This window comes from Octopus bimaculoides, chromosome 9 (assembly GCF_001194135.2).
Source record: "Octopus bimaculoides isolate UCB-OBI-ISO-001 chromosome 9, ASM119413v2, whole genome shotgun sequence".
Classification (NCBI taxonomy): Eukaryota; Metazoa; Mollusca; class Cephalopoda; order Octopoda; family Octopodidae; genus Octopus; species Octopus bimaculoides.
The window spans coordinates 70,335,196-70,351,937 of record NC_068989.1 but is presented as its reverse complement, the minus strand read 5'-3'; the positions used below and the strand labels follow the sequence as shown (position 1 = coordinate 70,351,937).

The 16,742-nt window shown below is 37.3% G+C and overlaps 1 protein-coding gene across 2 annotated transcripts in view; it reads right to left on the bottom strand.

Annotated features, from left to right (window-relative positions):
- LOC106881652 (exosome complex exonuclease RRP44) overlaps positions 1 to 16,742 on the bottom strand; it is a 43,131-nt gene that overhangs the window by 15,561 nt on the left and 10,828 nt on the right. For both annotated transcript variants that reach the window (XM_052970749.1, XM_014932116.2), the window contains exons 2-15: positions 15,368 to 15,430; positions 13,574 to 13,668; positions 11,847 to 12,043; positions 11,343 to 11,419; positions 10,668 to 10,817; positions 9,818 to 9,964; positions 7,858 to 7,986; positions 6,089 to 6,226; positions 4,702 to 4,848; positions 4,443 to 4,559; positions 2,724 to 2,825; positions 2,334 to 2,398; positions 1,990 to 2,074; positions 687 to 811 (exon numbers count right to left, since the gene is read on the bottom strand). In XM_052970749.1, the coding sequence (XP_052826709.1) occupies positions 687 to 811; positions 1,990 to 2,074; positions 2,334 to 2,398; positions 2,724 to 2,825; positions 4,443 to 4,559; positions 4,702 to 4,848; positions 6,089 to 6,226; positions 7,858 to 7,986; positions 9,818 to 9,964; positions 10,668 to 10,817; positions 11,343 to 11,419; position 11,847 (1,283 nt within the window). In that variant the 5' untranslated portion in view covers positions 11,848 to 12,043; positions 13,574 to 13,668; positions 15,368 to 15,430. The remainder of the gene's footprint in view (positions 1 to 686; positions 812 to 1,989; positions 2,075 to 2,333; positions 2,399 to 2,723; positions 2,826 to 4,442; positions 4,560 to 4,701; positions 4,849 to 6,088; positions 6,227 to 7,857; positions 7,987 to 9,817; positions 9,965 to 10,667; positions 10,818 to 11,342; positions 11,420 to 11,846; positions 12,044 to 13,573; positions 13,669 to 15,367; positions 15,431 to 16,742) is intronic.

The window sequence follows — 16,742 nt, the reverse complement described above, 5'->3', positions numbered from 1 at the left end:
AACTTTGCCCAGGCTATTCTTATTCTAGCAGCTACACTTTCAGCGCACCCACCCCCACTACTAACTTGGTCGCCCAGATAGCGGAAGCTATCGACTACCTCTAGTTTTTCACCCTGGAATGAGATAGAAGTTGTTTCCTGTTTGTTTACAGTCTTTATTGCACCTGAACATCTGCCACAAACAAAAACTAACTTGCTAGTTAACCTGCCTTTGATGTTGCTGCACCTCTTATGTGTCCATAGCTTGCACCGGGTACATCTTATAGAGTTACTACCTACTCCTTTTCTACATATATATATATATATATATATTTAAAGCTGCAGATATGGCTGTGTGGTCAAGAAGTTTGTTTTATAACCACCCGATTCATGGACAGATATGTTTTTGGAAGACTGGACATCAAGGACATTGCTTGTATGACAGTGAGATTTGGTTATAACTACAGTATGATGCCAAGACAAGGACACACAAGCATATACACACAATGGGCTTCTTTCAGTTTTTGTCTACCAAATCCACTCACAAGGCCTTGGATGGGCGGGGGCTATAATAGAAAACTGGCCCAAAGTGTCATGCAGTGGGACTGAACCCAAAACATGTGACTGGGAAGCAAACTTCTTAACCACACAGCTATGCTTGACAATAAAAATGACATAAAAGAAAGAATGAAAAGTAAGTAAACAGACCCATTTTCAATCCTCTTCTTCTTTAGAATCTTTGCCAGATTGTTCAGTCGACGTAGACCTTCAGTCAGTTCATCTGTAGAATCACTGTCAATTCTTGATTGAGCCTCTTGGTAGGTGAATGAAGCCTGTAAGCAGTTCAGATAACTATCTTAATTTGCACATTCTTTTATTATCTTCATTAACCTTTTTTAAACCAATCCACCCGAAACTTCTCCAAGTTATATGATACTAATTCACTATTTTAAAGTGATCTAAATTAAAAGCTGCCATCAGATTTTCATGTTAATTTATGTACCATACAACAATTTAATAACACTAAAGTTAGCTTAATAAGTTCTTCATGATTTTCAAATTTAATTGAAACAGAGGCAGCGTATTTCAATAGAAATCATCATTTAGCGTCTACTTTCCATACTGGAGTGCTGCACTAGGTTCCAATCTGATTTGGCATGGTTTCTATGGCTGGATACCCTTCCTAATACCAACCACTCCAAGAGTGTAATGGGTGCTTTTTACATGCCAGTTACATGACACCAGCATTGGCCACAACTACAATTTCATTTGGCTTGACGAATATTCTCAAGCATGGCATATCACCAGAAGTTTCAGTCACTTATCACCTCCATGAGGTCCAACGTTCAAAGGGTGCTTTTTGTGTGTCACTGGCACAAGTGCCTGTAATGTGACACTGGCTTTGGCCACAACTACGATTATGGTAACAAGAAGGTTGAAGTGATTTAAATTAAAACCTTCCATTGAAATTTTATGTTAATTTATGTACCAGTGACAAAAACATTTTACTAAATTTGTTATTATTTTCAAAGGCAATGTATTTCAACATAAGCATGGTAATAAAAGGGTTAACAACAGCAAAGCTACTAATAAATTCAAAGCTTACACGAATTTTTGGAACTAAAGATGAAGTTAAGTTTTAATTTTTTTAAACCTCGGATAAATTTTGTGGCTTCCTTCTAGAAGTCTTTTGGTTGTAGAGGGAAGGCATCTTAAAACTGATGTCTGATCTGACACTACAATGCATAATGTAGTGTTATATACACAATACCCAGAAAAACCCCACCAAAAAAACTATAAGGTTGTGTTGGTCATTGCCAGAATACTTTTGATCATAGAGTCAACTCAGTCAGAAATAACTGGTGGTTAAATAACCACAGCCAAGATCATAATCAGTAACAAAGTATCCAGTTATGTAGATGTTAGTTTCAATAGAATGTACTGCCCCACTTATAAGAAAACAATATAATATCCCAAGAGATCTTTTTATTTCTATTTAATTACTTCTTACCTTTGAACGGATAACGGATTTATGAAATTTAGTGCTTATAATCTCGGCATTTACATTCATCTCCCAGATGACGGAAAAGGCAAAGCTGTAGAAAGATTTAAAAGGAAAAGAAAAAAAAAATTGATAAAAACTGATAAAGTATTGTTTTATTGAGAAATATGTGTTACATAGTTAATATCCTTTCTACTATAGGCACAAAGCCCACAAATTTGAGAGAAAGAGCTAATAGATTCCATCAACCCTGAAAGGATGAAAGGCAGAGTTGACCATAGCAAGATTTGAACTCGGAAAGCAAAGCCAGAAGAAAAGAGAAAGAAAAAGAGAAGAAAAGCATGTCAACTTACCGGTCACCATCGTCTCGAAGGGAACACAGATTTGAGCTGAGTAATTCAGGTACCATGTCTATTCTCTAGATATTAGAATACAAAGAGTTAATTTATATAAAATATCAAGTAATTAGCAACAAAATTCATCAACCCTTTAGCATTTAAACTGACAATATCTGGCCCAAACATTCTACTTAATTTTATGTTCAAACTGGCCAGATTTGGCCTCTCACACACACCCAGCAATGTTATTCTAAAATTAAGCAATCACATCATCATAATCTTGGAGCTTCGAAATAATGCATGGTTAATTCAAAATAGTGTGAATGTATAAGCATTGTATTTGACAGAAAAATCTGAATGCTAAAAGGTTAATGAAAGAATTGGTTCAATGATACAATTAGTTACCTGATCGGTCAAGTAGACTGTTGTTGCTCTGTGTTTGGCCTCATCATCTATAGCTGTGTATGGGCGGATGAAATGAGATACATCGGCAATGTGGACACCAACCTGAAACAGACACCTGAGTTATAAGAACAGCAGAATTGATACAGATCAACAATGGTCTTAGCTTTTTTGCCTTATGAGTAAATTTTGTAGATATTGTAGGCATGGCTGTGTGGTAAGATGCTTGCTTCCCAACCACATAATTCTGGGTTCAGTCCCACTGCATGGCACCTTAGGCAAGTGTATTCTACTATAGCCTTGGGCCAACCAAAGCCTTGGGAGTGGATTTGGCAGATGGAAACTGAAAAGAAGCCCATCGTATAGAAACCAATAGAATAAGTACCAGGCTTACAAAGAATAAGTCCTGGGGTCGATTTCTTCGACTAGAAGGCGGTGCTCCAGCATGGCTGCAGTCAAATGACTGAAACAAGTAAAAGAAGAAAAGAATAGTAGTTGAAAAAAAAAGATGTATGTGTGTGTAAATCCTATAATCTAGTTATTGATTTCCTTTTCCCTTCAATAATTTTATGCTATGCTGTACCTTTAATTTATTATTCTTCATACATTTCATCTATATTGTCCTCATCTTCCTTTTTACATCCACCTTGTCATGGTTGCATGGGTCAGATGGAATTCATCGAAGTACATTCTCAATGCCTGGATGTTTTTCCTGTCACCAACCCACACCTGTTTCCAGGCAAAGTGATATTTCCCAGATGACAGAACATTAGCACAAGATTGAAAACAAAAGACACTGCGTGAATGACAGGGCCATTTGCTTACAGCTATCATCTGATGCCAAGACAAGGAGAAACAACATGCACACACACATGTATATGTGTGTGTCAGCATATATATGTATATGTAAATGTATGCATGTATGTATGTATATATACATATATATCATCATCATCATTGTTTAACATCAGCCTTCCATGCTAGCATGGGTGGGAAGTTTCACAAGAGCTGGCCAGGCAGAAGCCTGCATCAGACTTCTGTGACTGTTTTGGCAGGATTTTTACAGCTGGATGCCCTTCCTGACACCTACCACTCAGCAAAGTGGACTTAGTGCTTTTTACGTGGCATAATCACAGGTGTGGTCAGTTTTGGCAAAGTTTTTACAGTTGGATGCCCTTCCAAACACCAATATATATATATATATATATATATATATATACATACATACATATGTTTATATATATATATGCACACACATAAACATATGTGTGTGTGATAAGTGTCTTCAACTATACGTTGGGCTGACTAAAGCCTTGTGAGTAGATTTGGTAGATGGAAACTGAAAGAGGCATGTTGTATATATGTATATATTTATGTGTGTGTCCACCATCACCACTTGACAACTGGTGTTGGTTTGTAACTTAGCAATTCAGCAAAAGATACTGATGAAATGAGTACTGGGGTCAATTTGTTTGACTAAATCCGTCAAGGTGGTGCCCACAGCAAGGCTGCAGTCTAATGGCTGAAACAGGAAAAAGATAAAAGATACAACGGGCTTCTTTCAGTTTCCATCTATCAGATTCACTCACAAAGCTATGGTTAACTTTGCTCAAAGGATTTGGCAAACATTTATCTCGTTTATAGTTACTGCAGTGCTTCAAGCAAATTACAACTTTTTTTATCAGAGAAATACAACAAAATAAAATAAAAAGTTTACATTACCTCATAATTACCATTCTCTAAGAGTCTACAGTGAAGTGCATCATCAATATCAGTACAGCCGGGAGGATCAACACTGCAGATGTTGATATGACGAATGTCTTGTCTTTGTTTCAAGTCCTGTAAAATTGACAAACTTTTTGTATCCCTGTAATTTAACAGTTTTGCAAAAGAGACTAATATAATAAGGAAAAGGTTTAAGAAAAAAAAGAGCACAGCAGTCCATAGACTGAAACAAATAAAAGAATGTAAATTGTTTTACCTCATCTGTTATGATCCATGGCAACTTCGGTAAACACTCAAGCACTCTTTGAGAAAATTCAGAATGGGGGACATCATGTTCCAATAATAAGACTTCATTTTCAGTGTCTTTATCTCCAATTGGACCCAGTTTCTTGACAAAATGTCCCTTTAAAGCAAATAAAAAATCATAACCATAACAGATAAAAAGAGAATTAAGGCAGTTAATATTTCTAAATTAATAATTATTTCAACCCATGCCAGCATGTAAAACGGACATTAGTTGATGATGATGATGATTTAACCCTTTGATACCAACTATCTGACACCATTTGATCTGTAATACTAAACTAAAGGTTTTGTTGCTTCCCTATATAGCTGTATTTCATCACTCACTGCATTTCCCTTTCCTTTTATCATCGAATGTCCTTTTTCCATGCTAGCATAGGTTGGATGGTTTGACTGAAAACTGGTAAGCTGGAGAGCTGCACCAGGTTCCAACCTGATTTGGCATGGTTTCTACAGCTGGATACCCTTCCTAACGCCAATCACTCCAAGAGTGTAGTGGGTGTTTCTTATGTGCCAGTTATGAAACACTGGCATCAGCCACAACTACGATCTCATTTGGCTTGACAGGTCTTCTTAAGCACGGTATATTGCCAAAGGTCTTGGTCACTTGTCACTGCCTCCACAAGGCCCAAAGTTTGAAAGGTGCTTTTTACATGCTACTGGCACCTCTTGTGAATTCTCTGCTTATGCACCCTATCCAATCCTTTGTACCACTCCACTTACATTCACCTCCTTGTACGTTGAAGGTACACCCCAGCACATCACAACCATCTGTCTTCTCTGACTTGAGTAACCATCTGTCTCCTCTACAGCAAGACACCTGTTTCTGTGTCTCTATCATAGTTTAACCTCTCATGACCTGGCACAAAGCCATGTCACTCAATACCACTCTCCCTCTCAGTTGAGAGATCTCTGTCTTGCAAGTTATTTGCTGATCTTCCTGGGGCTGGTGCCATGTAAAAGACAACCAATACACTCTGTAAAATGGCTTTCCTGCAAAGGAAAGGCATCAAGTCATAGAGACCATGCCACAGGTGACAGTAGCGGTTGGCACAGTCTTCTACTTTGCAAGCTCCTGTCAAACCATCTAATCCAATCCAGCATAGAAGACAGATGCCAAATGGTGATGATGTTTAACCCTTTTGATACCAACCTACCAAAGACTGACCCAGGTTCTATGATAAACTAAAATTTTCTGAATGTGAATTTATGATCCAGACACCAACTAATTAATGACAAAGCTATTTTTCCAAAATTCTTCATTATTTTCAAAATTAATGTGTTTCAACAGAAATATAGTAAAAAAATAAAGTCAAGAGAAATTAATACAAAGTACTTACCATAGGAAATCGTGAATATTGGGGCCATTTATCAATGACAACTATAATACGTTGTCCAACAAGTTCCTTGCCTTGTTCGGTGCGGATCTGAATTTTAGGAATTAACTTATTTGCTGGGATGAAGAGATGGGTCTTTTTCTTCATAAAAAAAAAAAAAAAAAAAAAAAAAAAAAAAATCCATAAATATATTTATATATTAATAACAAATAAACAATTAAATGAAATAAAAACAATATTCGCAGGGATTAAGAGATAGGTCTCTTTCATTAAAAAAAAACATTATAGGCGCAGGTGTAGCTGTGGGGTAAGAAGCTTGTTTCCCAACCACATGGTCCTGGGTTCAGTTCCACTGCATGGCACCTTGGGCAAGTGTCTTCTGCTATAGCCTCAGGCTGATCAAAGCCTTGTGAGTGGATTTGGTAGATGGAAACTGAGAGAAGCCTGTCGTATATATATATATATATATATATGTATATATTTATGTGTGTGTCTTTGTGTCTGTGTTTATCCCTCCCCACCATTGCTCGACAACTGATGCTGGTATGTTTACATTCCCGTAACTTAGCAGTTCGGCAAAAGCAACCGATAGAATAAGTACCAGGCTTACAAAGAATAAGTCCTGGGGTCGATTTCTTCGACTAAAAGGCAGTGCTCCAGCATGGCTGCAGTCAAACAACTGAGACAAATAAATGAATAGATTAAAACGCAAAATACACAGGGTTGGCCATGGCTAGATTTCAACTTAGCATGTGGAGATTCAAGATATATACACAATCTTTTTTTTACTAATATTCTACCAACTCTGCTAGTTCATTTTCTGTTTAACACCTAACTTTTAACCTAAGAGCAACAATGAAAGACAGAAATATTTGGAGTTAGAACACAGAAAACCCTACTCAAAAATAGCTTTTACTTTTAATATCTAAATTTGCTGGGGCCAGTTTGTTTCTTGGGCAAATGCTCTTCCTTCTGCCAACCCTTCCCTGTTTCCAAGCAAAGTAATATTCACCAGTTTTCCATGCAAACACACAAAGCATATATGTTAACCATAATGGCTCAGTGGTTAGAATGTCTGACTCACAATCATGAGGCAGTGAGTTGTGTTCTTGAGCAAGACACTCTATTTCATGTTGCTCCAGTTCATTCAGCAGTAGAAATGAGTTGCAACACCACTGGTGCCAAACTGTATTGGTGTTTGCTTTTCCCTTGGACAACATTGGTGGTGAGGAGAGGGGAGGCTGGTATGCATGGCTGACTGCTGGTCTCCCATAAACAACCTTGCCTGGACTTGTGCCTTGGTGGGTAACTTTCTAGGTGCAATCCCATGGTTATTCATGACCAAAGGGGATCTTTACTCTATGAAGTCGAGAATGCTTATTACACTAGCACTGATTTTATTTCATATTTGAATTTATTCCTATGTATGCATTGCTGGGGCATATCAGCACATAGTTTTTACACCATATGCATATAAGTTGCAGACTGGTGGTATGATTCACCACAAAAATGGCAAAACACCAATGCCCATCATTCCTGGATGAGACCGGAGGCAAGTTGTCTTACCTGTTCATGACTTTCAGGTGTTTTAACACCTGGCACTTTGAGGGAGTAATCACTTACCATGCCAAATCCACTTGCAAGACTTTGGTCAGCCTGGGGCTATAGTAAAAGACACTTGCCCAAGACTACATGGTTGGGAAGCAAGCTTCTTAACAATACACCCATGCATGCACCACATATAATTCCATATCAGAAAATCGTTACTTTACCTCCTTTATATCTGATAGCTGAAGAATGCCACAGTAATTTCGTCTGTTCTGCCGTATAATACCAACAATACGTCCAGTTAGTTGACGTTTTTCTTTTGGAACTTTGTTGATGGACTTTTTAATTTCATCCTGAAGGTTGATAAGAGAGTAGAAAGCAGATAAAACTGATTAAAAAAAAAAAACATTGTCTCTTTAATTGAACTTTTAATGGAGGATGGGAAGGTAGTTGTGGTGGTTAGGGATAGGATTACAGCATTAAAAAGAAATTTTGAAGAAAGATTCAAAACTAGATCTAAACACACTAGATATACAGGGGGTCCACAAAGTCTGGGTACATGGAGTAAATAAAATCAGAACATAAACAATTAAATATAAGAAATAATAATTTCTTAAAGTATGTGTTAATCCCCATGTACCCAGACTTTGTGGACACCCTGTAGATTGGGGAAGAGAAAGAGAGAGTGAGAGATATGGGAAAAGAATGAAGATAGAATTACAGGCATTAATTATTGTAAGAGAAATAGTGTAGAAACAGTGAAAGAGAGAGAGAGAGAGGGTAGAGTAGGTGGAGGATGAAGATGAGAGGCACTAATTGTTATAAAAGCACAGAAACAGTAAATGGAAAGAGAAAGTGTGTGTGAAAGAGGGAGAAGGGAATGAGGAGAGTAGGCAGGCACCAAAGATTATAGGAGAAGAGAGAGAGAGAGAGAGAGAGAGGATGAGAAAGAGAAGTACTAAACATTATAGGAGAGAGTATTGAAACAGTAAATGCAGAGAGAGAGAGAGAGAGTTTTAATATGAAGAGAGATGGAGCAGAAAAATTCAGGTTGACAAAGAAGAAAAAGATTAAAATGTGACATTGAAAGAAGAGGATCCATTTAAAGAGAAGGAAAAATACCGTCTGGCAGGATGCGATAGAGTGGGGTATATTCACACTCAAACAAGGTGGAAGTAAACATTGAACCTCAAAGATGGGAAGTGAAAGGCAGAGGTAGAAATACAAAGCATTAATTCAAATCATGATACCAGCACCTGTTCTGACACTGTTTTTCTATATATCGCTGGCAGGGAGATGAGTCGCTGCTATCTCTAGCAGCTGAGTGTTCATCACTGACAAGACCAAGGGAGGTTGAAATCATGTGATCTGGTGGTCTCAGTGCTGGAGATAGCAGGGATTTATCTCCCTATTAGCGATATAAACAAGAGTGCATTTTGCACCAAAAACCCAATATAAGAGTTTCTCTCATGGTATCTACCACTGTAAAGTTTGTTCTAACAGAACATCACTGTTTAAGTGGGTATAAATATTACCTCTTGAATAATAATATATTTTATACTTTTCGCATTTGAATTACTCTGTCAAATGTAATATCTAATTATTATTTTACTCTTTTATTTGTTTGTCATTTTGACTCTGGCCATGCTGGAGCAGCTTTGAGATTTACTTTTAGAATGACATTGTCGGGTACGTGTGAGAGATTGAACATAAAACAGGTAGAAATAATAGATATTAAGAAGGGAGAAACAAGGGTATATATAAATGTTTATACGTAATTGATGAAACCAATGATAAAAATTTATAAAACTGACTGGCACTCCACCGGTTGCGATGACAAGGGTTCCAGTTGATCCTATCAGCTGAACAGCCAGCTTGTGAAATTAACTTGCAAGTGGCTGAGCAGTCCACAGACACGTGTACCCTTAACATAGTCCTCAGGGAGATTCAGCATGACACAGAATGTGAGAAGGCTGGCCCTTTGAAATACAGGTACAACTCATTTTTGCCAGCTGAGTGGACTGGAGCAACATGAAATAAAGTGTTTTGCTCAAGGACACAACACATTGCTGGGAATTGAACTCACAACCTTATGTTCATGAGCTGAATACCCTAACAACTAAGCCATGCACGTTCACTAAAAGATATACATACATACACACATATAAATAAATAAATAAATACCTCTACTTCTTCTTCCTTCACTTCGTCTGCTGTATTTTCCATTATAATGGAGGATGGACAAGTCCATTCTTCTTCAGGTAAGATTTCAAGAGCAACAATGTCCTCATTGACAGCACGATTAAGGTTTTCACGGCCAACAACTAAAACCTAACCACACAAAACGAGAAAAGACAATTATCAATAGGACATCATCATCATAATCACTACCACCACCATCGCCACCCGAACCCAAAACCAAGTGGTTGGAAAGCAGGTTTCTAAACCACTGAGCTGTGATTGTGCCTATATGCATATATATGATGGGCTTCTTTCAGTTTCCATCTAGCAAACATACTCACAAAACATTGGTTGGCTTGAGGCTATAGTAGAAGACACTTGCCCGAGGTGCCATGCAGTAGGACTGAACCTAAAACCATGTGGTTGGGAAACAAACATTTTAGCCACACAAACACATCTGTACCTATCTGCATCATCATCATTGTTTTAACATGGAATGGATGGAATTTTGTTGAGATGGCATTTAATGACTGCTTTCCATGCTGGCATGGGTAGGTTGGTTTCATAAGGAACCAGTAAGCTGCAAGGCTGCGTCAAACTCCAATGCATCTTTGACATGGTTTCTACAGCTGGATGCCCTTCCTAATGCCAACCACTTTACAAAGAGCACTGGGTGCTTTTTAATGCGGCACTGGCACTAGTGAGGTGACCTTGTAATTTGCAAGGCAGAAAAGAACAGAGGAGGAGGTAGAGAAAGAAAGGAAGGAAAAGCTCCCACTTCTAAGTCATCTCATATAAAACGTTATAGTGAAAAAGAGTTGGAAAAATTTATTAAAGATATTTCATAACTCACCATCTCATCTGCACCAATAACACTCACTCTACCCTCCAGGTAGTTTTCTCGACTTGCTTGGAATTTTCCTTGCTTGTATTTACCAAGTTTAATACCTTTCTGTATCTCAGAAAATGATAAATGCTCTGGGAATAAAGTTCTTCCAATAGGCTAAAAAGAAGAAAAATAAATAAATAAGCAAAAATATTGATAAGCTACAGAACATTGGTATCATAACAAAAGTAAATCACAAATGCAAAAGAAGGTAAGGTGGAAAATAATAGTACTTGAATACAGAAGGCAGGGTCATATGCTTTTATTAAAGCTAATAAAATCTTCATTCACTTTTACTCAGAGTGGACAGTTGTGATCATACTGTCTGACAAACAGCAATGTGAAACTGAGCAACAGTTTCTGAAAATATTTTTGGCTTTAATAAAAGTATCTACACACACATATACACACAACAGGTTTTTGCATAATTTCTGTGTACCTAATTCACTAACAAGGGCAGGACTATAGTAGAAGACACTTGCTCAAAATGCTATGCAGTGTGACTGAATCTGAAACCAGGTAATTGCGAAGTGAACCATGATTGCATGGTTCTTAACAATGCGGTTATGCTGACACCTATATCACATTTTTTTTTTGGTCTTTCATTTTGATATATGATGAAAAAACACTTGTAATATTTACATGATTGTTTTCTTCATGAGATGCCAACTTGTCAAGTAGATGAGTAGCATTTTTCAAATTCTTGATGAAGTAGTTCACTGAAAAGAAAAATCACATTGAATTATATTTTTTCATATCATTATTTTAAATGAAAAAAAAAAAAAAAAAGTAGGGTGGTGAGTTGGCAGAATTGTTAGCACACAGGGCAAAATGCTTAGTGGCATTTTGTCCATTTTTATGTTCTGAGTTCAAATTCTGCCAAGGACAACTTTGCCTTTCATTCTTTTGGGGTCAATAAAATAAGTACCAGTGGAACACTGGGGTTGATCAATGTAATCAACTGGTCTCCTCCTCCATAATTTCAGGCTTTGTGCCTTTAGTAGAGAGAATTAGTTTCAATAAAATGCTAATGACTATTTAATGGAAAAAAATTGTTAAACCTTCATTTTAAAATAATTTTTGATTTATTTTAGTTGAGTTCCAATTTCCAGACAGACAGACAGATACACAGAAAACCCAACTTACTACTAAATCCAAGAATCCCATCTTCCTCTGCTTTCAGCTTGTTGGTGACATCATCAGAGAGAAGAACAACTTTTATGTTATTTTTGCCATTGGTGACAGAATTTAAATGTTCTTGGTACCACTTTGTGGCCTCTCGAATGGCACGGTCATTACGGTCATTAGAAGATTCTCCTGCTTCACGTTCAATGTATGTTGACCTAAAAAGAAAGAAATGAACCAATGCTGTAAATTAATTAACAAGCTACATACAATAATGATTCAAGTCACAACTAACTTATAAAAGAAAAAAGTGTGAATCTATCTCTGCTCAGGATGGTTGACACTTCCTCTTGTATTGAATTCTTCCTTTTCTGGCAGAGTAACTCTGTTTTTACCCTCACAAGCTTCAATGAAAATTAACCCTTTAGCACTTAAACTGGTCAAAATATTCACTCAGTTTTAGGTCCAAATTGGCCATATCCAGTCTCTCACACCTACTCTACAATGTCATTCTAAGAATAAAGTTACATCACTGAAATCTCAAAGTTACAAGATAATGAAGATTAATTCAAAATAGTAAATAAACATTGTTTTCACAGAGTAATCTGAAAAAGTAGTGGGTTACGGAAGGTCTGGAGAGAATTAACAAAATATTATATGTATATATATATAAAAAGTGGATGGCACATGTGGAAGATGGAGACCAACTGAGGAACAGCAGCACTCATGTTTCTGGCCTATTTCTTGTTAACACTCTCTTTCTCTCTCTGGCTGGATAACCATGACCTCCTCTACAGCAAGACGTTTCTGTCTCTGTGTCACACTCTGACCTTACATAATCTGACACAATAGATCACCTCCTCCAATCCCCCTCACCACTCTCAAAGATTCCTTGACTTGCAAAGTTACTTGGTGACCCTGCCAGTGTAGGTGCCACTTAAAAAAAGCATCCAGTCCACACTGTAAAGTGGTTGGCATTTAGAAGGGTATCCGGCTGTAAAAACCAAGCCAAAACTGGCCTCGCCTATGCTGGGGCCATGTAAAAAGCACTCGTCTCACACTGTGGAGTGGTTGGTGTTAAGAGCATCCAGCTGTAAAAACCCTACCAAAACAGACACAGAAGGATAGTGCAGGCTTCTGCTTGGTCAGCTTCTGTCAAAATAACAACAAATGGTTATATTACTATAACTAGTAATACTATACTTAATTAGTGTAGGTGCATGGCTCAGTGGTTAGAGCATCAGGCTTACATTTATGAAGTAGTGAATTTGATTCCTGGACCAGGCAGTGTGTTTTGTTCTTGAGTAAGACACTCTATTTCATGTTGCTCCAATTCACTCAGCAGTGCCAAACTGTATTAGTGCTTGCCTTTCCCTTGGACAACATCAGTGGTGTGGAAAGGGGTGGCTGGTATGCATGGGTAACTGCTGGTCTTGCCTGGACTTGTGCCTCTGAGGGTAACTTTTTAGGTGCAATGTCATGGTCATTCATAAATGAAGGGTGTCTTTACCCCTTATCCTTTACTTAATTAATATTATAATCTAAAAAAAGGTCAGGTGACAGAATCAGGCAAAATGCTTTGTTATGTTTTCCAGACTCTTTATAATCTGCGGTTTCAAATTTGCCTTTTATCCTTTCGGAATTGTATCAGTCATGTACTGGAGTTGATAGTATTGACTAACCTGCTCCCCTAAAATCTGAAACTATTATTTATAGTCCAAAAGAAAATTTGTAACGGTAAAACTTACTGATGAAATTCATTTGAAAAAATATAGAAATGTTTATCTGGATGGCTTATTAAGTCTTGGAGTCGTTTATAAGCTGCGATGTTGCGGTTCTTTACCTGTGAAGAGAAAATACAAATATTAATGCCTTCAGTTAACCTGCGTTTGTAAATGGAAGTATTTGATAAATTAAGGACTCCTAATGTTAATTTATGAACTAAGCATAAATAGTGTGGATTTTTATTGATTTTATAATAGGCATAAACATGGCTGTGTGGTAAGAAGCTTTCTTCCCAACCACATGGTTCCAGGTTCAGTCTCACTGCATAGCACCTTGGGGAGGTGTTTTCTACTAAAGCCTCAGGCCAACCAAAGCCTTGTGAGTTGATTTGGCAGACAGAAACTGAAAGAAACCCATCATATATATCTATATGAGTGTGTTTTTGTGCTTGTGTGTGACCCCCATCACCTCTTGACAACTGGTGTTAGTGTGTTTATGTCCACATAACTTAGTGGTTCAACAAAAGAGACCAATAGAATAAGTACTAGGCTTAAAATAAAATAAGTCCAGGGGTTGATTTCTTCAACTAACACACTACAGTATGTGCCCCAGTATGGCCACAGTCAAATGACTGTGAGGTACTTTCCAATCTCATGGTTTTCAGTTCAGTCCCACTGCATGGCACCTTGGGCAAGTGGTTTCCACCATAGTTCTGGGCTGACTAAAGCCAATTTTTATATACAAGCTTGGGTGATATGGTTCTTCAAAGCTTGATATTTGTACATGAACAGCTTTTGTAGTTGGCTGCCCTTTCCCTCCTATCCCTTAGGAGGCACAAGCAACTTCACACACATGCATACACACGACAGGAACACCCCCCCCCCTACTACCTAATTCAATCATAAGGCTTTGGTTGACCCAAGGCTATAACAGAAGACAGTTGCCGAAGGTGCCACGCGGTGGGTCTGATAAATGCTAAACCTTGAACTATAAAAGGGAAACCAGTTAGACCAAGACAAACAAAATACTGTGTCTTAGTCAGTGTTCTAATACAATGGCTGTACCAAGGTTGGCTCTGATCCCAATGTGGTCAGTGGCATATTAATTGGATGTCACAGTTTATATATACCCTAGTGGACTAGTGGATAATGACATTATTACCCTTAATTTACAAACGAAATGTTCTTGGTGTAAATCCAGTCTGGAGACCTACATACACATCCAGAAATGAGATATCTGTTGATGATCAGAGATCAATCTGGAACATGTTGAGATTGATTAAAAAAGTGAAGTTCTTTTATTGATGGCTGTTTCCTCTGAAAAACAGACATCAATATGAACTCATCTAGAAATGTAGTAAATATACACTCAAAAGATAAGACAGACCCTTTAGCATTTAAACCGGCTATATCTGGCCAAAATGTCCTGGCTGTTTCATGTTTAAACCAACCAGATCCAGCTTCTCACACCTACCCTATAATATCATAGTACAAATATACAATCACATTATCAAAATCTCAAAGCTATGAGATAATGCATGATTAATTCTAAACAATGTGAGTAAATAAGGATTACATTCAACAGAGTAATCTGAATACTAAAGGGTTAATAGTATCTTATAATGTATATATATATTTATTACTAAGTCTAAGAAATCCTTTCTACTCAGAAGACCTAATACAAGATCTCACATATGTAACTTTATATTTTCAAAATCATTCAGTTTCTATTAGTATGGAAAAGTGAACATAAAACACTGAAGACAAAATATAAAATGATTTGCTTTTTTGGCAAAATAAAAAAAAACAAACAATTACCTCTTGCAAAACTGTTTGGAGAATTATAACATTTTTAATCGTGGGATCTTCAAGGATATCCAACTAGAAAATAAAAGCAAAACAAATATATAATCTCTTCACTCATAATCCACCTTTAATTTTTAATATTGTTACTCTCCTCTCATATTTTACACAGATTACCCTTCTGTGCTACCAAATTACCTTACATCTCTTATTCTCTCCAGCACTATATCTGCCTCATTTCTGAACAACATACTCATTTACACATCATTCCCATCTCACTCATCCTTCTTCAGCCTACTATATTACTATTCTGCTACTTCTTAACCCCACCTCTGTCTACTATTCCCTTCTTTCCCTCATATCATTGACTACCTCTCCACCATTCACTACTTCCACCCAATCTTTATAGTCATCTATTCTTCTCTTTGTCAATTTATCAATCACTGTTCTTCATTACATTTTCCCCTTCACTGACTCTCCACAATCTCACTCACTGTTCTTCTGTCACTACTCACCTCAATTCACTCTGACATTTCCTCACCACCATTTTATTATTACTATTCTGCTACTTCTTAACCCCACCTCTGTCTACTATTCCCTTCTTTCCCTCATATCATCGACTACCTCTCCACCATTCACTACTTCCACCCAATCTTTATAGTCATCTATTCTTCTCTTTGTCAATTTATCAATCACTGTTCTTCATTACATTTTCCCCTTCACTGACTCTCCACAATCTCACTCACTGTTCTTCTGTCACTACTCACCTCAATTCACCTTCTATTTTCACAGTTCACTCTGACATTTCCTCACCACCATTTTATTATCTCTCTTTACAGCTCCACAGCAGTTACTCTCACCCAATCTTCTATAATATGAGTAGCCATGTAACTCTTCTACAGCAAGAAACCTGTTCTGTTCTAACCCCTTCTCTGATACTAACTTCTCATCTCCTAGAATAAAGCCACCTTCCTCTACTGTAACCCCATTCATTTGAAGGGGATTGTAGTGTAGTTTTGCAAGCTGCATGGCAACTCACTAGTGCTGGTGCCACACACACATGCTCTCCACTCAATGCAGTCATTGGACCCACTGGATCCAGTCAAACCAGTCAACATATGCCAGCATGGAAGATGGATGGTGAAAGATAACTTGTCAGTTATTTTAGAATCAAAACCTATGATCAGAGGTATTCAAGCTGTGACTCTTCAGTCTTTTTAAGAGTATATAAAATTACATTGTTCAACAAAAAAAAACTCTAATTTCATATTACTGCAAGAAATTACTCTGAAAGAAATCTCTGCAGAAAGGTGAGTAGATTGATTACACATTTCTTGCTTTATGTAATCGCAGTTTTGTGAGATTTGGCTGTTATTTCTAGCATGTAAAT